At 38.1% G+C, this 22611-nt stretch overlaps 1 protein-coding gene across 1 annotated transcript in view; it reads right to left on the bottom strand.

Moving 5' to 3' along the window:
- Positions 1 to 2534: 2534 nt before the first annotated feature.
- Positions 2535 to 22611, bottom strand: part of Ireb2 (iron responsive element binding protein 2) — a 46813-nt gene continuing 26736 nt past the window's right edge. The window contains exons 11-22 of the mRNA XM_038322002.1: positions 19642 to 19758; positions 18495 to 18654; positions 17310 to 17445; positions 15655 to 15739; positions 15072 to 15228; positions 14627 to 14751; positions 11744 to 11848; positions 11516 to 11658; positions 8953 to 9100; positions 8746 to 8868; positions 6080 to 6265; positions 2535 to 5419 (exon numbers count right to left, since the gene is read on the bottom strand). Of these exons, the coding sequence (XP_038177930.1) occupies positions 5309 to 5419; positions 6080 to 6265; positions 8746 to 8868; positions 8953 to 9100; positions 11516 to 11658; positions 11744 to 11848; positions 14627 to 14751; positions 15072 to 15228; positions 15655 to 15739; positions 17310 to 17445; positions 18495 to 18654; positions 19642 to 19758 (1596 nt within the window). The 3' untranslated portion in view covers positions 2535 to 5308. The remainder of the gene's footprint in view (positions 5420 to 6079; positions 6266 to 8745; positions 8869 to 8952; positions 9101 to 11515; positions 11659 to 11743; positions 11849 to 14626; positions 14752 to 15071; positions 15229 to 15654; positions 15740 to 17309; positions 17446 to 18494; positions 18655 to 19641; positions 19759 to 22611) is intronic.

The raw sequence follows: 22611 nt of genomic DNA, 5'->3' as shown, positions 1-22611 counted from the left end.
GTCTTTTCATGACAATGAGACACATCTGCAGCACCAGAGTTGATGGGCATCGATGAAACTACTTATGGTGTTTGCTTTTAATGTGGCAAGCCTAGCCATTTGGGCTAGAAGCTGATCTTTCCTGGACTGCTTACCAGTATGATGTATAAACTGAACATGCAGGAAAGTGACTGCTGAACTTTGCCAAAACAAGGCTGGATGATCCTTCAGGGTTCCTGTTTCACAGAAGAAACTGACATTCTGCCAGGCAGAGAAAAGTGACTGATAACTTTGCCAATATAGGTGGGACAGTCTTTCAAATCTTCTGCTTCATTGAAAAGTTTGCTAGATACCATGGGCCTGAAGGCTGAATATGGATGCCCCAACATTGCAGAGGAACACTTGGGTGACTGTCCAGGCATTTAGATGTCTGTCATTTTTAGGTTTTAGAAATTATTTGTAATGCATTTTGTTTAAATATATCCTTCTGGCTCCTTTAATGGAGTTGAATACTTGATAGTTATAGGTGAAGTTTTCCTTAGATATGATAGTAAGTTAGGTATAAAATTTTGGATTTACTAAGATAGAATGGATTATATTTTATTTTTACCAGACACAAATGAATTGGAATTCAGTATATTGTGAATGTAATCTTTATTTGATAATTGTTCTTATTGTATACAGTCTTATTTTGTTAAAGTTAAAATTTTTCATTTTATTAAGAAAAAAGGGGTGGGGAAAAGTTGGGGATTATTATTTTAAAGTATGATTCATTTTTTTCCTACTACTTTTAATTCAAAGGTGTTTGATTAAATAAAATTAACCTGTGAGCTGATAGGCAGTGGTAAGGAAGAAAAAACTATAGCAAGGACCTGGGGGCAGAGAGGATGGTAGGTTTTTTTGGAAGATGCCAGTAAAGGGAGGTTAGCTACTTGCTATTCTGCTTGCTTCTCCACCTCAAACTTTGAATTCTGAGTTCTTTAGATTATTTCCCTTAGTAGCTTTAAGAGAGTTAGTGCCTAAGGGAACAGAATCCTCTCTGACTACAGCCCTTGCAGCTTAAGCAGTTGCTTAAGGGGTAGCCACTGTAGATAATAAAATATAAAACATGTCAAGTTTTAAGATGTATTATATGTAGTGTTCTGCCTGCATGCACACCTGCATGCCAGAAGAGGGCACCACACCATGTGGTTGCTGGGAACTGAACTCAGGACCTCTAGAAGAGCAGCCAGAGCTCTCAAAGTCTTGAGTCATCTTTCCAGCCCTGGATGTCAAGTTTTAATAAACTTTAATCACTTAGGTTGCTACTAACAGTGGGAGGAGGGATTTGGGGGGAGGGGAAACCACAGGGATTTGAATCCAAAGCCTTGATCCTGCTGGACATGTGACCTATCATTGCCCTAAACCCTAACTCCTGGACTATCCTTTCCAATCAGTGGAAAGCTGACCATATTTACAAAACCTTGATTTAGGGGAGAGTGCTGTGGTCCTAGCTCCTGGCTGTGGAAGACACACAGTGAGTTTCACTATTAGTAGGACCTGCAGTGTGGCTTCCAGAACATATGACACCACTGTCCTATATCAAGGCCACTTCCTCCTGTAATAAACAATTCATATCAATGAGCTTTTCAAATCTGTCCTAAACGTTATCAGTTACCATAACAAAGATCTATGGTATAAAGATAACATGCAATGCCATTTCTAGTAGCTTCAATTTATATAGTAACTATGTATTTAAATTAGTTATTAAAATGAGGAACAGACAGATTAGAGAAAAAGAATCAAGGAATATCAGCTACAAATAGGAGATTTCAGCTTGAAAAAAAAAAACTGCTTTGGGACAAGTAGTTGGCCACACAGCAGCGGCCTCGACTCAACCAATCCTCCTCGTTTTAGTTTCATGAGCACTGAAATTACAGGCAGGCAACACCACACTTGGTGAAATAGTTTCTAAACATCCAAATGTCAGCTCAGCATTAGAACTGCTTGGCAGAAGAGACAGTCTCCATCCCTTGAAAGGTAAGTTGCCTGCCTTGTGCATGTACAAAAGATTCTAGCTTAGGTCACATTAGTCCTTTCACACTAAACTGATTCTATGACGACTATGTTGGAACACTCCCTGAATTAAATCCATTTACTGTTTCTTAAGTAGGTGCTAACCATATTTCAGACTTTAGATTAAGTCTAAGCATAGAAAGGAACTTTGAGATGAATGGTGAGATGAGCTGGTTCAAATGCTGGATGGGAATGAACAAAGTCCAAACATTACAGAACATATTTAAGGAGAAATTTATGGAGAGCATTTTATTTCTTTCTTTTTTTTTTTGGGGGGGGGGGTGGGGGGGTTTTCGAGACAGGGTTTCTCTGCGGCTTTGGAGCCTGTCCTGGAACTAGCTCTTGTAGACCAGGCTGGTCTTGAACTCACAGAGATCCGCCTGCCTCTGCCTCCCGAGTGCTGGGATTAAAGGTGTGCGCCACCACCGCCCGGCGAGCATTTTATTTCTTAAGTCATGCTATTTTATTCTGTTATGACAAAATACAGCATGAGTCAAATGTGGTAATACAATTTCTTTATTAAAAATAATTTACAGCATCAATAACATATACACAATTTCATTAACTGAACTTTACCTCCAATATATTTCTATACAATACTTAACATTATTGAACTTAAAACTGTTATGCTATTTTGTTGGCTTTAAATAACAATGATTTGTAGTTACTTAAGATATATATATATATGGTTTTATAGCCATGTATTATGCATAAAATTGATAAAACAAAAACAAAAAGATCACATCAGCACAGTCACAGTTCCCCTTGAAGGGGAAAAAAATTCCACTGAAAAAAGTCAAAGTCCACTTCCTTTCCCTGTTTTTTCCCCAAAATCAAATCTAGTATCATTATCCAGTATCTTAGTGTCTTTTCCCTAGACTCAAAAGCAAAAAGGAAGCTGGTTTCCAACCCCTGAAAAGTGTCAATTTTTTTCATCTCGTCACTCACCACTGAGAAGAGGAATGCACACTATATTGTTATCACATACGCAAGTAACTGGCTCTGGCTGAGCTCTCAGCTTTACAACATTTAGTTCGATACCAGTAAAATCCACAGTCTGGTGAAGAGATACCTCTCATCCAAGTGCTTATACAGAGACAGAGGTACCTGCTGGAAGTCTTTCCTTCATTTGTATGAGCAGCACAACTAAGGCACACAACAGCATGGAACATAATGTTCTTGAGATTAAAATGCTGCTGTTGGTAACTGCACTATGTTCACAATACTGATTTGTTTTTTTGTGTTCACTTCCTTTCCCAAAAATTGGTAATGTTTAGAAAATAACACAGAAATACTAAAATTAGTCAAAATAAAGGAAGTAACACATTAAACACAGGCCATCACATCACATTTTTGTATCATTTGGCTGGAGGCAGAATTATAAAATATACGCATTGAGACATGCGTTTAATTTCCTTCCCATTTAAAACCATGCTTATCAAGAGTTTAGTTCACTGTCTATAAGCAAGAGATTGAGAACCTTGACTCTGTTCTTGAAATACAATTTTTTACACCATTCCTGGAGGGTGGACTGGAAATGTATATGTTTGATTCACAGCTGGGTTTATCATCTCTCAGATGTTTATATCCACACCTTTAACTCAGACTATTGACAGAGTATGCCTTCAAAATAAGACACCCCCCATATAAACATCCTGAATTACCATTTCTTCAAAGCATGTACCAGTTTTTTAATATTCAACTTGTAACTTCCCCATTCCTAACTCAGGTTTCCACCAGATTAACACAGATGCACAGACAGACACATGGCTTCTATCAGAACACAATACGATTTCAAAGTAGCAAAAAACACTTAATAACAAGACTTTGTTTTGTCAAATTCTAGTCCAACTAGATATACATATCTGAAAAAGACTTCAACAGACTGTATGACTGATTATGTGCAAAGTTCCCAGTGCTCGTCACTCACTGGTCTGGTAGTTCCTGAATTTTAGCATAAAACAAGTACTTTTTGTTTTGTGCTATGCTCAAAACCAGATCAGATGAAGAAAACATTTTAAAAAATCATTGCACTTAACATTTTGCTGATAGGTTTAATTTCTTAATTAAAAAGAGGTATAGGGCCTTCTAAAAGTAATTACCAACCCTTTTAAAAATGATTTAAAACATGGACAAAGCATGTGATGTGTTGTAACAGATATAAATGCAACTGGGGGAACACACGACATGCAGACAGCAATGATCGCCAAGTGTCTTATCCTCATGGTCAGTCTTGATTAAAAACAAACAAATCACAATGAAATGAACAGACTGATGTATCCCAAATATTCAAATAGCAGTAAGTCAACTTAAACGACTGTAAAAAAAAAAAAAAAAAAAAAATAACATTAAAAATACTTTGGGTGCATAGCCAAATAATTTTGGGTAGATAACTTTTAAGTTTAGAGGAAATATAGAATTGATTCAAAGTTGTTTTCAGCATTCATAAAAGGAGTGTGGAATGTCAGCTGGTAATACCTAATTGAGGTTACAGAAGTTACAGCATCATGTAAAATGAGTAAAATCTAGCCCAAATTAATACACCAGAATTTGGGGCTTGCCAGAGGGGTCACAGTGGCAAATTACTAAAAAATTACAGAGCTGTATCATAGCATGTATATTTGACCTAACACATGGTATCATACAATCATCTATATTTTGCAGTTTTTTATCTTCAGGCATGGAGTAAACTTTGGCTGGACTGGTCAGAGAAACTGTGATCTGGGGCAGGTTCTAATCCTCAGACATATTGAGACTAAGGGTAAACCTGATTTACATTACAAATTGGGAATGCCAACTATGTCCAACTCAATTCTGGAAAGAAATACACTTAAAAATTCATTTATAAATTAGGGTCTAATCTGGATTCTTATATTTCAACTTGCTATTCTGAAACCAACAAACAGCAATCCAATTTTATAGGGCAAAACAAAACAAACAGCTTCAGAAAGGCTACTCATATAAATCTTTAACACAAGTTCAAATTCTATCTTTATTTACAAAATGTTCTGATAAAATATAACCCCCATACTTACAGGTCTCTTCCACAACACACTTCACACGTTGATTTTTAGCAATGTTAATAGCACCATTCGTATATTATTTAAGATCAAGATTTCATTTCAGTTACTACACTGATTCATAATCATTTACATCCATGGATGAGATAAACGAGTTTACTGGAATTATCTGCCGCTCCATGGCAAGGGTTCCTGGCTCCAGCACAAAAGGCTTTGCAGTTACCAGTCACGAAAGATACCACGGTGAGTATATACTATGAGAATTTTCGAGCCACAAAGTTTAATAAGCCTCCATGTTTGTACAAAGTTATCTCCACATCATTTTCAAATGATGCAATCACGCAGAATTCTTTTCCAGTACTCGTCTTTAAACAAACAAAAAGATGTGTGAGTGTCAGAGCTTCAAAGTGTTACTTGGTTAAGATCATTTGTATCCAGAACCACTAACTACCTGATTTGTTGCTTCATTTTCCCGGTTCTAATTCCTACATTTTCATTGCCCCAAACCCTTCCGATATTTAAAAACATGAGACCCCTCCCAATGAGCTAAGTGGAAAACCAGGTAGTTTGCTCTCTAATTCTAAAGGACTCTGCAATTCCACAGCATGACGCGGATGCTGCTCCCCTTAAGTCATCACTCACTGTGCACATTTACGAGGCAGTAAGTGTCCGCTACATACAATGTCCCTGACTTTCTTCCCTTAGTTATAAAGTCTTACTATAACACTGAATGATGAACTTTTGCTTCTCTTTGGAATGGATTATTGCCTGGGTCAAATTTAGATCAAAACAGAAACAGCTGAAAACCCAGCACAAGGAACTGAGCCTCATTTCTCTATCAGGCATCTTTTTCCTGGACTAACCAACCAGTTCCTTCTACTTTTCCTCAGACATGAGCTCTATTAATAACACAGATTAACAGGAGTGAGCTACGGCTAACATGCACTGACATTAGCATGCAATGAGAAACAGTTCTTATTAAACTAACAAAAACCCATTTATGTATTTGGGAACCTTTAAGATACCTTCATATTTAATGTAATTCCAGGAGAGAGTTCTTCAGGAAAGGATAAAGAAAATACTTCTCTACCAGAGAGGCCCAAAGTGTCTGCATTTTCTCCGGGAAGGTACTCAAGTGGAGCGATGCCCATTCCAATCAAATGATCTTTGTGTATTTTTTCATAACTTTCAGCCAAAACAGCCTTTACACCCTGTAAAAATATGCATTTTACTTCCTCACTTTAATTTTCATTTATCACCATCATCTTTATTATGATTATTTCTGAGACAGATCTTGGTTTGTAGCCTAAACTGGCTTCAAATTCATGGCAATCTTCCTGCTTTCTGGCCTGGGGTGCTAAATTTGCAAGATGTACAATCATGTCTGCTTTACAGGGAATATTTGTTTTCTATAGTTATTTTTGATGGACTATACTATTACTGCGACTGTAGTTGTATATGCTATCTACAGAAATCTTTTCTAGATTCTTCCTTAAACAAACAAACAAAAAAAACTGAAAACAAAGAAACCCTACAAAACTCTTACAGCTGGGTGGAGATGGCACACCCCTTCCATCTCAGCAGTATGGAGGCAGATCTCTGAGTTCCAGACTAGACTGGTCTACAGAGAGAGAGAGTTCCAGAACAACCAGGGCTACACAGAGAAACACTGTCTCAAAAAAAAACAACCCCCCCCCCCAAAAAAAAACAGAAACAAAAATCCTTACATTGCTTTGACCACCAAAACAGCTCAAGGGTTAACACTCTGACTCTGACTCTGACTCTGGGGCCCTTTGGAGAGGTAGAAGGAGGTCCATCTGTGAGTCTCAGGCCAGACAGAGCTACACAGAAAGATTCTGTCTTAAAAATAATAATAAAAAGGTAACTGACCTGTCAAAAGAATAAACTAGAAATAAGACACTGCTATCAGCATTAAGGTCTGAGTCAGTCTGCAAACTGAGCCCGGGAGTTTTGAGATCTAGAAGAGTGAGGACCAGGAGCACTGGAGAACTGATAGGCAGTCAACTCTAGCTCTACTCTGAGCAATGTTTATTCTCTGGAGAATGAGCTAGAGAGGTGGTTCTCAAGCTGTGGGTCATGACCTCTTTGGGGTTGAATGACCCTTTCACAGGGGTCTCATATCAGATATTAACATTATAATTCAGAACAGTAGCAAAATTACAGTTATAAAGTAGCAATGAAAATAATTTTATGGCTGGGGGGGTCACTACAACATGAGGAACTATATTAGATGGTCGCAGTGTTAGGAAAGTTGAGAACCACTAGGCTAGAGGCTAGAGGTTACAGACTTTAAAATAAGGTTTCTTCACTTAAAAAAAAAAAAATACACTGTCTCAAGTCTTTTAGGACATTTCCCTCACCACCTTAATCATGCATCCTTCACCATCTTTGTTCCTCCAAAATCTGAACTGCACAAATGTGCTGTATACTTGTTCAAGTACTGTATGTTTACCTTGTACTTATACAAAAAATATAACTTGTTCTGAGACAGGGTCTCTGCATAGTCCTGGCTGTCCTAGAATTCACTTTGTAGATCAGGGTGTCCTCAAACTCACAGAGATCCTCCTGCCACTGCCTCCAGAGTGCTTGGATTAAAGGCATGTGTTACCATGCCTAGCTCAAGAAAAAACATTTAAACAAAAATGAGGCACACTGGAGTACTGGGAGGTGCATGTGACATGAGACAGGGATGAGAGATGAATTGATAACACCAGACTGAAAGCAGACGGTGCTAACCCGTGCCTCCTGTATAGGTCACTGTCCTTGAAGAAAATGACAGACTCACAGAAAATACAGACAGGTTTCTTACTTGGTCAAGGGAGTATGATATTTGGCTACCTGAGTCTCTTGACAGAAACGAAGTTAAAGAGTGGTATTACACATGATAATTTTTTAAGACAGACTTCTCCTTTCTCTTTATTGCTCCCATGCAGATTTCCTTACATATAAAAAGATTTGAGGTTTTATCTAATTCAGAGTAGCAAAACAAAAGTAAAAATATATCATCTAAAATCATTGAAAAAATGTGAGATCCAAATAAGCATATAAAAATTCAAATAAACCAAATAAACTTTGAAAATATGTTACCGAGAAAAGAAATATTAAAAATTCTTTTAAGTTTAAGAATATAAAATGATATCTTGCATATCACCATAGAACCTCCATCTGGCGATAGATGGAGATAGAGACAGAGACCCACACTGGAGCACTGGACTGAGCTCCCAAGGCCCAGATGAAGAGCTGAAGGAAGGAGAACACGAGCAAGGAAGTCAGGACCGCGAGGGGTGCGTCCACCCACGGAGACGGTGGGACTGATCTAATGGGAGTTCACCAAGGCCAGCTGGACTGGGACTGAACGAGCATGTGATCAAACCGGACTCTCTGAATGTGGCTGACAACGAGGGTGGACTGAGAAGCCAATGATAATGACACCGGGTTTTGATTCTTCTGCATGTATTGGCTTTTTGGGAGCATAGTCTGTTTGGATGCATACCCTCCTAGACTTGAATAGAGGGGGGAGGGCCTTGGACTTCCCACAGGGCAGGGCACCCTGACTTGATGGGGAGGGGGAGGAGGAAGGGATGGGAGGGAAATGGGAAGATGGGAGGAGGTGGAAATTTTTAATTAAAAAAAAAAAAAAAACAAGAATATAAAATTTAAGAATCAGTACCAGCAAATAGGGTCCTTTGGCAGCCCAGTCTCTTGAATTTCCTGAACCGTATTTTTTCCCTGCTAAGATTATCAGTGGGATACCTTCTTTCTGGTATAGCTCTGCAGCTTCAAATACATCAAGCTGTAGATTAAACAGACAGAAAAATATTTAATAGAGAAGATGATCCAGTAAGCAATGGCCAAAGCACTCTGTGGACATCCTTACCGTCTGTCCTGATGGAAAATGAATTGTTTTGGGAGCTGGCTTCCCAATAAACTTATTAAAAAGCTTAATGTTCGCAAATGTGCCTCTTGTCATCACAGCATCATTACCTCTTCGGGCTCCGTAGGAGTTGAACTCTCGAGGAGTAAGGCTACAAAAAAGTTGTAAAAGACAGTTTTCATGCCAGACAGAAAATAAAACAACTGAGTTGTAAAAAAACTGTTAAAGGCTGTTGTCCACCTCCCAACCTTAAAATATCTCCAGTTAGTTTAAAACTTGAAAAGATCTCGAGTTTACCACCAATCTACAAAACCACACAGTTTCTTAAATAACTGCCCCCATTAATCTGAAGCAAATCTCAGATCTCATTTTCTTTTTAAAAGGCAAGGTCTTAGGTATGTAGCCCAGGCTGATCTCAAACTTGCAACACTCTAGCTCAGCAAGCAGTTTTAAAATCTAGAATAAAACTATCTCAAAAATCAACAACTGATTTTTATTAGCCTCTGATTTTATCTTTTATATAGAAGTATCAATACTCTGAACTTGTACACTTGTTTTTTTCCAAGGCAGGGTTTCACTGTGTAGCCCTGGCTGTCCTGGAACTTTCTCTGTGGACCAGGCTGGCTCGATTTCACAGAGATCTGCCTGCCTCTGCCTCCCAAGTGCTAAAGGCATGCACCACCTCTACCTGGTCTTAAAACACTTTTTACTTCAGGATATAATGGTGACGCGGGAGATTTGAAATAACCAAAAATAGTCCTTTTAGAATAAATCAGTTTTAATAAAAGGAAAAAGAGGGACACACTTACAAAGCCAAAGCTCCAGCGAAGCAGAGTCAAGGGGGGGAGGGGGAGAACAGGGCCATCTATCCCCAACCCAGTTCTTTTTAAAGGAACTTTTCTCCCCTGGAGCAGCCACGCCCCTGAAAGCAGGGATTGGGCCAGCTGCCCCAACATAATGGTGTAGACTAGTGGTTCTCAACCTTCCCAATGCTGAGACCATTTAATACAGCTCCTCATATTGTGGTGACCCCCAACCATAAAATTAGTTCTTTTGCTACTTTATAACTATAATTTTGCTACTATTATGAACCATACTGTAAATATCTGTGTTTACTAATGTCTTAGGTGACCCCCCCCCCATGAAAAGATCGTATGAACTCCAAAGTGGTCTTGACCCACAGGATAAGAAGCACTGGTGTAGATTCTGGGTGTCATATTTTCAGGAAACTTTGTAAGTAATGAGAACTACTAGATTAATAATACAAAACTATATATTTAAAAGAAATGGTAACTGGCTTTCTTTGTGGAAGATATATCACCAGGATGGAAATCATAATCAAAATATATTAGGAGAATAGGGCAGCCAGATAGCCGAGTAAGTAAAGGCACTCATTGCGAAGCCTGACTAGAGTATGGATTCCCAGGGTACAAGAAAAAGAACTGACTTGCACGTTTACACACAAATATATATATAAATATAAGATTTACTTATTTATTATGTATATAACATTCTGTCCGCACGCCAGAGGAGGGCACCAGATCTCAGTACAGATGGTTGTAAGCCACACTGTGGTTGCTGGGAATTGAACTCAGGACCTCCAGAAGGGCAGCCAGTGAGTGCTCTTATCCTCTGAGCCATCTCTCCAGCCCCACAAATATATATTAAATATACAGTAAGAAATATTAGAAAAACTTTGTAATAAAAGTTATAGTATGAATCTGTCAAATCAAGCTTCATAGCTCCCATTTTTTAAAGCATTTCAATAAAAAACCTTATCATTTGAATCTCTCAAGCAACAAATAATGTCTAAAAGCTAATCAATACAGCAAATAAACTTTCTATCTGACAACAAAACAGTTGTTCAGTGAGAGCAACTCCAAATTATTTCTCATACAGAAATGAAACAATACCTTTCTAGTTTTAAATTTTATCACTCTGGCTCAGTAGTTAAAATTGCTTGCTGTTCTTAGACCTGGGTTCAGTTTCCAGAAGCCAAGTCAGGAAGCTCACAGCTGTAGCTTTCAATTCCAGCTCCAAGGGATTCAAAGTACCTTTTTCCCGACTCCACTGGCAATACATAAGTGGTTCAGGCACAAGCACATGCCGTGCGCGCGCGCACACACACACACTACAGCTTTAAAAAAATGAGGCTATTCACATTTGATTCTGACAGTCTTCTTTGTTATTGATACATCAATCCTAGCCTCATTACTACATAGCTTACAGCCCCACAAAGCACATATTTATCACACTTTAACGATGGAAAGCTGTTTAGAACCAAATGGTCAGGGTCCATTTGGTGAGTCAAACTAAGCTTGATTATTGCATCTAATCAGTTATGTCTTTAGACTATAAAGGCTTTGTTTGAATAAGGGCTCAATTAAAAACAGTGACTTCAATTTCTAACAGTATAAGGAAAGAGTTCCTGCTGAAGACGATGTGCTAACAATGAGATCCTTAAGATAGTATGTTATTTACAGGACATAGGAATAGGACCAAAAGAAAAGTCTCTTGATGATGAGTGAGAAGGTAAAGCAACACAGGGAGCCGTGGACACACATACCCTCTGTTTGTCAGATACTTAGCAGCAGCACTACTCCTAGCAATGCTTCCAGCAGGTGATATGTGATCTGTAGTGACAGAGTCTCCCAAGTACAGTAAGACATGGGCATTTTCAATAGGCTGGAGTATAGATGGCTCTTTGGTCTAAAAAGAGAAAATTCAAAACCTGAACTCTTCTTCTTTTAAACTGTAACAATCTCTAAAGCTTGAGCAGTACACTAGTACTTACAAGTTTATCAAAGAATGAAGGGCATCTGATGTAAGTAGACTTCACATCCCATGGAAACAGCACCGACTCTGGTGCTTCTAAGGAATTCCATCGTTTATTTCCCATCTACAAATGAAGTTTGGATGAATGGATCAAAATAGGAAAAGAGACTTTAAGACTGAAAGGAAAACAAGTCTTATCCACTTGAAAAATCATGGCATTTTTGGGCAGAATAAATAGACTTCCTTTAAAACTTTCAACTCACCAAACTTTCAGGAGCAATTTTGAGACATAAGTTTCAATGTAAACAAATATAAAGACTTCATAGAACTGCCCCATCCCCACTAAAAAACTGAAAAAGACATATATGTGTATGTACACTCACACTCTGCAAAAAATTTGTATGTACGGTATGTCATTAATCTTTAGAAATGTCACAAAAAAGGGTTTTTTTTGTTTTTTGGGGTTTTTTTTTTTACTGTTTAAAGGCAAGACTAACGGGTAGTCTTAGTATTATTTTAAACTCCATTTCTCACCAATCTCCACTGCTACCTCAATGGTTCGTTTAACCAAAAAGCTCGTTGAACTTTCTGATACTACATTTCTTATCCAACTCTCTCTCAAAATAGTAGGCTGAGTGGGTTAGAGAGACAACTCTTCCAGAGGCCCCATCGAAGCCAGCCTGGTCTACAGAGCTAGTTCTAGGACACCAAAGACTATACAAAGAAACCTTGTCTAAAAAAAGAGTGTGTATCACTACACCCAGCTTTCTTTTTGAGACAGCCTCACAGTGTAGCCGAGGTTGGCCTGGAACTAACTCATGATGTAGGCCAAGCCAGCTTGAAATTTATGGTTATCCTCCTGCCTCAGCTTTCTGAGTGCTAGGATTAAGGAATCTGCACAGCTGGCTCCTAAGTATTCTTTCTACAGTTCACTGCCTCTCTGCGGGAAAATTCTTTGTTCAATGATGTGTCTAAACAGCTAGAAGAGGAACTGCCACACAATAAGACATTTTCTGAATGTTTATACACTACTCTGAACATAAAGTCTGTATAAATGTATTTGTTCATTTGTGCACAAAGGCAGAACAAATCTCAAAAAAAAAAGTTAGTTATAGGACTAACTTTTATAGTTACAGGACTGCTCTCTGTCCTAGAGAAGTAAAGCAATGGCCAGGATTATAGTGTCAGCAAGGTCCATTATTTGCTCTTGCTTATTTTGTTTTTTGAACTATTTGAATGGAATGACAAACATTTCCATAAGTAACTCAAAATCAATTAGAATATTCTAGATATTCCTCTTCATAATTAGCAATTCCAGATATAAAATAGCATTCAAAACTATGAATTCATCAGAGATATTTGCACATTTATGGTTACTGAAACAACAGTAGCCTGTTTATAATAGAACTAGCCTGGATGGCCATCAACAGATGAAGAAAATAGGCTTTATATAACAGTGGTATTTTTATTATGGTGTTAAAAAAATGGTTAATTGTGGAGAAAATGGATGGACTGTTGATTATCATTTTAAGTGAAATAAACCAGGCTCAGAAACGGTAACTAACTTATTCTCTCTTATATGTAGAATCTAGATTCAAATATAATAGTAGAAACAGAACTATGTGAAGGGGCTGAATACAAGATGGTGATATGAGTAAAAATAAAGACAAATATCACACATGTGAAACACAGACTTATGTGTGCGTGTGTGCGTGTGGGGGGGAGGAGAAATTGTTTAAGAAAATGGAACTAGAACTGGCGGTGGTGGCACACACCTTTAATCCCAGCACTTGGGAGGCAGAGAGATAGGCATATCTCTGTGATTTCGAGGCCAGCCAGTCTACAGAGCAAGTTCCAGGACAGGCTCCAAAGCTACAGAGAAAAAAAAAAAGGAGCTACAGACCATTAAGTTAAGAAAAGTAAGCCAGATTCAGAAACATATATATTTCACATTTTTTTGTCTTGTGTGGAATCTAGATTTCAAAATAAAATATATGTCAAATGCATGACATTCAGCCTAGTTTGAGGGGTTCAACAGACAGAAGAACATGTTATATTGTCTGTTTAAAGCTCTAAAATAGAAGGCAGAGGTAAGAGTGGGAAGATGGATTGGTAGGTACATCACTTGACACTGACTCTGAGTTTGGATCCCCAGAAGCCATGTAAAGGAGAATGCAGGCTGCAATCCCATCAGTCTTATGGATCAAGTAGGAGGTGGAGATAAGAGAATCCACAGCTTGTGGGTCAGTTAGGCTGGCAGAGGCGCAGCAAACCATGAGCTTTTCTCACTCACTACGGTGGAAGGTGAAGACTAACACCCACAGTTGTTCTCTGACCTCCACACACAGGCTCACATTCATACACATGAACAAATAATTACCATTCACACGCAAGATTTTAAAATGTCTGCATGAACACACATAAATATGAAAGAGGGGGTACTTTTTGGGGGGAGGAAGGAGACCAGCAGGAGACAGTGGGGACAAGAGAAGAGTAGTGCACAAGTCAAGTCCAATGATACAAACATGAAAACGTCATAAAGAACATTAACCCCTGGCTGGCTAGGGACTCAGAGATCCTCTGACTTTGTCTTCTGAGTGCTGGGATAAAGGCCTGGTGTTTTTAATGGTACACGTGCACACACATATGCTTTAAAAAAAAAAAAAAACAAAAAAAACCTCAGCCATAAAAAAATGTATGTTCAAAATGTAAACTTTTATTCTGCTTAGAAAGCAAAGACACATAGCTCATGCCTATTATCCCAGCACTGAGGAGGCTGAGGACTGCTGAGCTCACAAGTTACTGTGGGCTATTAAGGAGTGGGTTTCCAGCTAGTATAAGTTAATGAACCTTACTTCAAAATAAAGAACAAAATAAAAACAAAGCCCCACAAGACTCTTACCTCTACCTTCTCTTTTAGAGCTCTAAACATGGACAAAACAACATGTTCTTCTTCTATCTGATGAACTTCTTCTCGACTAGGCCAAATGTCATGCAGGTAAATTTCCTTGCCCGTAGAGTCAGTACCTGCTCAAGATTTTAACATGGTATTCAGTATACATATTAGAACAACACAAAACCAACACCTCAAAGTACTTCTATTTTTTCATAGACAAGTCACAGAAACCAAGTAATTAACAACAGGATGTGCTTCAGGGGTAAATACCGAGAACTAATGACACACACAGCTAAAGTTCTCCACATCAACACACGCATCAATAACAGAAGGTGATGGTGAACGGAAGTTACAAGCATTGCCTGTTTTCTTTCATACCAAGAATCCGGTTTTAACAACTTCAACGCACAGAATACATATAAACACACAGATAATATGTAGGAAAACACACCTAAAGGTTCTGTCTGGAAATCTATATTCACTGTGCCTGCTATGGCATAAGCCACCACTAAGGGTGGAGAGGCAAGATAATTGGCACGAACACAATCACAAAGTCGACCTTCAAAATTTTTGTTTCCAGATAAAACTCCACAGGTAACCAAATCACCCTGAAGGGAAAAACAAATATGCTTGATTCTGAGAGCCAGACAATCAAAAAAACATATTACTAAGCTTTAAGTACATAACTACAAATCTTAAAAATTCTAATGATTCTTTACATTACTAAAGAATTATTATAAAAATACAGAAGTAATTCTTTGTATCAATTTAATATCCACAAGTTACTCATTCTAAGAGTTGGAAGTATAAATATCAACACACACACCAATGCACACTTTCTATAACTTACTTACAATATATAGTAAAAACTAGTTGGGGCAACTCTCAAACCCCTGCTCTTCAGTGTGTCCTAATTCTTGTTTCTTTTAATTAGCACCTCTTTCTTAATCTTGGTGCTTAAGCAGATATTAAAGTACCTTTTTAAAATTAAACAAAAATAAAAAAGCACTTAGATGTGCTAATCCACATTTTACCTGTTTTACTGCATTCAAAACAGCTTCTGATAAAGGTGCTGTATTTCCCACACATGTTGAACATCCATAGCCAACTATTTCAAATCTGCATTTAAAAAGTGAAGCATGAGTGGAGAACACATCATATTTGTAAAGAAAAGACAAGATTACTCAAAAATTACTTGGAGTACAAGAATTAACCATCAACACATTAATTTTCACAACATTTTGAATATTCAAGCCTCACTGTTGCACGTTCTTTGTACTGAATGCAAATCTTAGAAGAGCCAACATATCTACAGCATCTGTACTAGATCCAAAGTATTTATCACACACCAGATAGCTCCTCTGCTATAATTAGAACTATAAGTATGCTGTGTTTCCACTCGAAAGGCATATTTAAAACTCTAAAGTACCAGGATGAACTCACTACAGCAGGTCCATCACAGGCCCGAAAGGGTAAGGAGGCACTCTAGTAGACTAACTTATTCAACTCTGAACCAACTAGACCTAAAAAAAGTACCTGACTGCAATTCCAACATAAGATTACAAACATAATCCTCTAAGTTACTTTAGTTGCTGTTCTAGAAGCAAAATAAAGAAATCTAAAATTTATGAGGCTTTAAAAAGAACCCATAATTTACATAAGAATATTATGTTCTAAAATTAGACTACTGTCAATTTCTTTATGGAAGAAACATAAAAGTTAAGTTTCTTTTAAGGTTCACAGACAAATTAACCAACATATTGTAGACCCAATAACTTTGTAAAAATCTGAATTAAGGCAATCTGCTCTTTTTTTTTTTTTTGAGACAGGGTTTCTCTGTGTAGCCCTGGCCATCCTGGAACTCGATCTGTAGACCAGGCTGGCCTCAAACTCAGAGATCTGCCTGTCTCTGCTTCACAAGTGCTGAGATTAAAGGCGTGTTACACCACCGCCCAGAGATAATCTTTTAATTAAATCAATGCAACTTGTATTATTTTACTTTCCTGAACTGCAGATGACTCATGAGAATTAGGCATTCCTCACTGAGACTTGGTTTCCCATCCTGACTTCCAAGTGTCTTGCTCATGACGTATTTGTAATGAACATCTGAGTGGCAGGCACGAGACTGTGTGATAATGGCAAGGTAACAAGGGAAGCACTCTAGACGGCCTGAGCATGGCAAACATGGCACCGAGGTTTTCCCTTTCATCTTTCCTTCTCTCGCTAAACACCACTAAGTTACACTCTAAAAGCTAGCCCCCAAAGTCCGTTCCCCTATAATGGCCACTGGCTCATTCCTAAACACCAAAGTCCAACAATCAATTCATTATTTGTCTAGTACATCTAATCAGGACTTACCAGCTCACGCTAGCAGACTCCCCCTTTTTCTCCTCAAAAACCCACTCTTGCAATAAAATAAAATAAAATAAAATAAAATAAAATAAAATAAAATAAAATAAAATAAAAATGCTTGCTTACTGCTTCTTGCAGTCTACCTTTGCAGCCCTACCCCCACCACTTGCCCCTCCAGGTAATAAATCTTAAGTGCTGATGACTTGTCTGGGTGTGTCCTGTGCTGACTTAAGGGGGCCATCTTCTCTTACAACAAGCAATATTTTTTGTCTTTATCTTCTCTTGTTTCTTAAATGCATTTAATACCTGGTAAACACCAACAGTAAATGTAACTTACCCTAACTTGCTAAGATAGGGTAACACTCCACTTGAACTGAGGTAATGCGTAACCATCCCACTGCCTGGAGATAAACTTGTTCTTATATAAGGTTTAACTCGCAAACCAGTTTCAACAGCCTTCTTAGCCAAAAGACCTGTAAAATCAACAAACAATGACTAAGACAATATACCCTTTCCTCCTTCACATTAGAATAAAAACCAAGAAAAGGGTGTGATTACTCTCAGACTACAATTTATAGTAAAATCTCAAACTCATAAACTTTCTATTATTACTACTGTACATTTTAATCACTGAAACCGAATTGAATTTTTTTTTTTGGTTTTTCGAGACAGGGTTTCTCTGCAGCTTTAGAGCCTGTCCTGGAGCTAGCTCTAGTAGACCAGGCTGTTCTCGAACTCAGAGATCCGCCTGCCTCTGCCTCCCGAGTGCTGGGATTAAAGGCGTGCGCCACCACCGCCCGGCCCGAATTGAAATTTTTAATAGATACAATAGTCACCACGTCATAAGTTATCAGGGGATGGGCAGACACCTTGGCATCACAAATATATATATTCACATACAGTAACTGACTGAATCAAAAATGCCATAATCATAGTAAATAAAGAGCAATTTAATATAGATTATACATAGTTGTACAGACATTAAGAATTGTCACTGTAACCAGGCGCCTTTAATCCCAGCACTTGGGAGGTAGAAGCAGGTGGATCTCTGTGAGTTCAAGGCCAGCCTGGTCTACAGAGCTAGTTCCAGGACAGTGTCCAAAGCTACAGAGAAACCTTATGGGGGGGGGGGGGGCGCGTGTCACGACTGTCACTGTGTATACAAACTGACATTAACTGCTAATGATCCCTTACCTGCATAACTTTGAGTGGGATCAAGTATACTGTGATATTATGTGGTAGGAAAAAGTCCAAGCAATACTGTGGCCTTCTAAATTTACTAAAGACAGATACAATTTAAAATAAGTAGATATGTAAACTACCGTTTTCAAAAGCTACCTTTTGTGTAATAAAAACACTATACATCAAACTCAAGGTCCTAACAACTTAATTAAAAATTTCAGTGCCGCTCAATATGGAAAACAAATATGGATACATTATGTAAGAAAGAGAAATGAATATAACAGAAAAACAAACAGTAATTTACAAGAGAGAATAATTGTGGTCATAAATACCAACCTACCTGCAGCAAGCATGACAGACGGATTACAATTATTGGTACAACTGATAACTGCAGCAATGACCACGGATCCATGGGACAGCTTATACTCACTTCCATCATAATGAATAGAGACAGTGTCACTTTGTTTTTCTGCTGCAACTTGAAAACCTTTAAATCCAACCTATAAATTTGCATGTAGATATTACTTGACTTTGCAGAGGAAAGAGTGACAGAGAACACAGCGTGGACACCCGACACCTCAGCATTTAACAGTTGAAATTCTACTATGACACTGAAGGTCCACACCACTCAGAAGTGCAACTCATCTTAAGATGATCTGAATAGTCACAAGAGGAGCCTAGTGACATTCAGAAACAACACTTTTATTATCAAGTGACTGCAGCCAACCTCCTAGAGCCAGTCCTAACTCAGATGTTCCCTACTCATTCCTGTTTATAGGAGTTCCCAAAACATGGTAGAAACTCTTCCTATTCTAAAGATCTGCACCAAAGGACTCAAGTGTGTGAGTGCAGAAGAGAGGAACAAGATTTGCTAAGTTAGTAAGTACTGAAGCTGCCCAACTGGAACACATCAATTCATCAGAGAAATTTCTTCTGAATGAGTTTAATATTTCCCAAATAAAAAGTAAAGAAACTATAAAACAAGGTGTGGGAGACAAGGCCAACTCTGGCTTTTCCTAATAAAACAGAGCAAGACACAAGGCTAAATATGTAACTCTCAAGACAAAAAATAGAAACCCCCAAAGCCAAGGTTATTCAGTTTTTGTTTTTTGTCAGATTCTATGAGAATAATTACAGTGTGTTGACGTCTTCCTAGCACTGACACCGCCCAACAAAATGTTCTTCACCGATGAGATGGTCAGACTGTGCTGACAGACTCAAGAGCAGGCCACATGTAGCTGATTAATACTGAAAGGTGACTACTGTGACTAGGAAGTATAACTTTATAAACTTTTGATCACTTTCAATAAATATAATCCAAACTCTGACCCTCAGAGTTGAGTTGAAGAATGAGCTCAATGAATGACTGACAGAAGAAAAAAGAGGTTGTTGGCATATGCCATAATGTACAATGATATGAAATAGTCCCAAATCCTGATGGTCCTTTACTCAGCACACAGCATAAAAGTAACAATAAAGTAACTTACCTTTTCATTTAAGCAAGCCTGAAAATCACTTTTCATATCTGTTATTGCAACTCTATCCTGAGGCCTTTTTGGACCACTGACAGATGCAACTATTGAATTCAGATTAATCTGTATCACCTGGGAAAACAGATTGTAGGGAGAGAGATCAGAATTTCTAAGTAGAGATATAAAAGCAAGCACTACTTTTTAAAATAGATGAGTACATTTACATTTTTCTTAACACAGCTTATGAAAATCATGGTTCCTCAAATGCCTTTTTTTCCCTCCTACAGATATAAATTGTGTCAAAGGGGCTGGGGATGCAGCTCAGTTGCTGGAAGGCTTGCCTAGCATGCGTAAGAACCTGGAATCCACCAGAGTACCACAAGGGATCAGACTTGATGGTGCACTGTCTGTAATCCCAGCACTCCAAAGGCAGAGACAGGATGATCCTAAGTTCAAAGTCATCTTCCTATATAACGAACCAGCCTGGGCTACATAAGACTGTCCTAAAAGAACAATAAAACCAAAACCACTGTCACAGCGGATGCCTGCACAATACTGAAGCAGAAGCTCTGCTAATTACCAACTCACTGCTTCTGAGTTCTAACTCCACTCATGCCTTACTCTGAGATCACAAAATTAATAGTGAGTAAACATTGCCCCCAGTCACTTCACATGTGATGGCTGGTCAACAGAATGTGTGCAGGACCAAAGCACAGAAAGGTTTTCTTTCTCTCCAGTTCTAGATGACCTTGCTGCTAGGTTCCTGTGAGGCTTCTACTACTTGGTTAAAAAAAATCACTAATTTTGTTAACATCTCAGTTGCACATTAGCTATTTCTTTCTCCAAATATTTATCATTTCTTTTGTGTATTTTATTTTATGAGGTTAGGTAAATTTGAAACTTCCTCTTCATGACAGCCTCTTCATTGTTTAACAGCCAAGCTTATTCTGACTGATCCTATTTTGATTTAAAGGATTCAACTAATCCTAATCTTTGATCTAAGTAAACACTGAAGAAATTTATTATTTTTTAAAGATTTAGTTTTATTTTAAATGTATGACTATTTGCCTGCACTGTATGTATGTGAATCACATGTGTGTCTGGTACCTGCAGAGATCAGTAGAGGCTGTCAGATCCCTTGGAACTGGAATTAGAATTATGAGACATCATATGGATGCAGGAAACCCACTTGGGTCCTCTGTGAGAGCAGTAAATGCTTTTATCCACTAAGTCATCTCTCCAGCCTCAAGAAGTTCCTTTTGAAATCAACATCTTGATGGATTTTAGCTTTATTTCCAACTACTGTCAAGAGTTTACATGGTGGAGGAGTTTATTTACTTATTTTTTTGTGGAGGAGTTTATTTTTTTATTTTTTCGAGACCAGCCTGGTCTACAAGAGCTAGTTCCAGGACAGGCTCCAAAGCCACAGAGAAACCTTGTCTCGAAAAACCAAAATAAAAAAAAAAAAAGTCCATGCTATGCAGCCCAGGTTGGCCTTGAACTATGTAACCCAAACTGACTTTGAATTTACAATCCCCCTGCCACAGCTTCCAGAGTCCTGGGATTCCAAGTGAGAACCAGTATCCTCTGCACAGCCAGGTTTTTTTTTGGTTTGTTTGTTTTTTTTAATATTTGTTTGAGGTATGGTCTCATGTTGTGCTGGCTGACCTTAAACTTACAAAGTAGAGTTGAGGATGGCCTTGAACTGATTCTCCTGTCTCCAACTCTTTGTAGGTGTGGGTAACCAAGTACTGGAGACTGGACCCAGGGCTTCAAGCATGATAAACACTCTTCTCTTATACTAAGGAAGCTGCATCCCGCCATTAGCTAGGGCGTTTTTCAGTAAGCAATCAATGCAACTTTACTTGTCATTTTTAAGAATTGTGGACAATGCACCAGATTCAACAGAAAAAAAAGGAGAAAGAAAATGTAAGAGAAGTTAAAAGATTTTTTCAGAATCTTGAAAATTCGATGTCTAAGTTTTTTATTCTGGCTTTTAAGGCTGTTCTAAAAAAAAGCCAGCTGTGGTGGCTTACACTTAAAATCAAGAGACTACAGTAATAGAACAGTCTGGGCAATTAGTGATTTCCTGGTCACTCCAGAGGGAGACAAACGAACTTCCTGATGCACACTTGCATATTCTGCTCTCCCCCATCTGACTTTCTCTCCATTCTACAAACTAGGAATGTACATCAAAACAAAGCTCCTGCCTTCATGGAACTGACTCTGCTCTAGTTAGGGGAAAGAGAAATATGTAAGTATCCAAACTGTGTGAAATAGCAACATGCTAGGGTGAAAAAGATTCCCACCCCAGGGAAGGCAAAATCATAATGCCAAATTGTTATAAATCCTTGGTGTATTGTCCTTAAAAATAATTTTATTAAAACTAACTTTCCTGAATGTAAATTCTACCTATGGCACTAAAAATATCCAATAGATAAGAATTATAAGTATCTTTAACATTTAAGACCATATAACAATAGAATAGTACAAAATATTCATAAACTAGACATAGACATCACAAAAATTGAAATTGGTTGAGCAGTAGGAATATTAACAGTGTTCATCATGAAGCAGAAAAAAAAACAGAATTAAGAGTTGATATTTTGAATACTTAAAAAGTGAGACTGGGAGCTGGAGAGACGGTTTGGTGGTTAAGAGCATATACTACTTCCTCTTTCATAGGAGCCAAGTTCTGCTCCCAGCACCCATGTAACTCCAGCTCTAGGGTATCTGGTGTCCTGTGGGCACCTGCACTCAGATATATATTTGCCCCCATAATTAAACATAAATCAAAATGGTAGATTTCACAAAATGTTGCAAAATTTACTACTACCAGAATCTATGTAAACGTCATTATAAAATGAGAATAATGGGTCACAAATGGGATTTCGTATTAACAGCTATCACTCATTAAGTCATGAGTGGCATTTCTTATTTGCAGTTAGCACTCGTCAAGCACTTACTACATGACTGAACTGTTCT

The sequence above is a fragment of the Arvicola amphibius genome, chromosome 3, assembly GCF_903992535.2.
Source record: "Arvicola amphibius chromosome 3, mArvAmp1.2, whole genome shotgun sequence".
Classification (NCBI taxonomy): domain Eukaryota; kingdom Metazoa; phylum Chordata; class Mammalia; order Rodentia; family Cricetidae; genus Arvicola; species Arvicola amphibius.
Note: the sequence above shows the minus strand (reverse complement) of the source record. Positions and strands in the feature narration are given on the sequence as shown.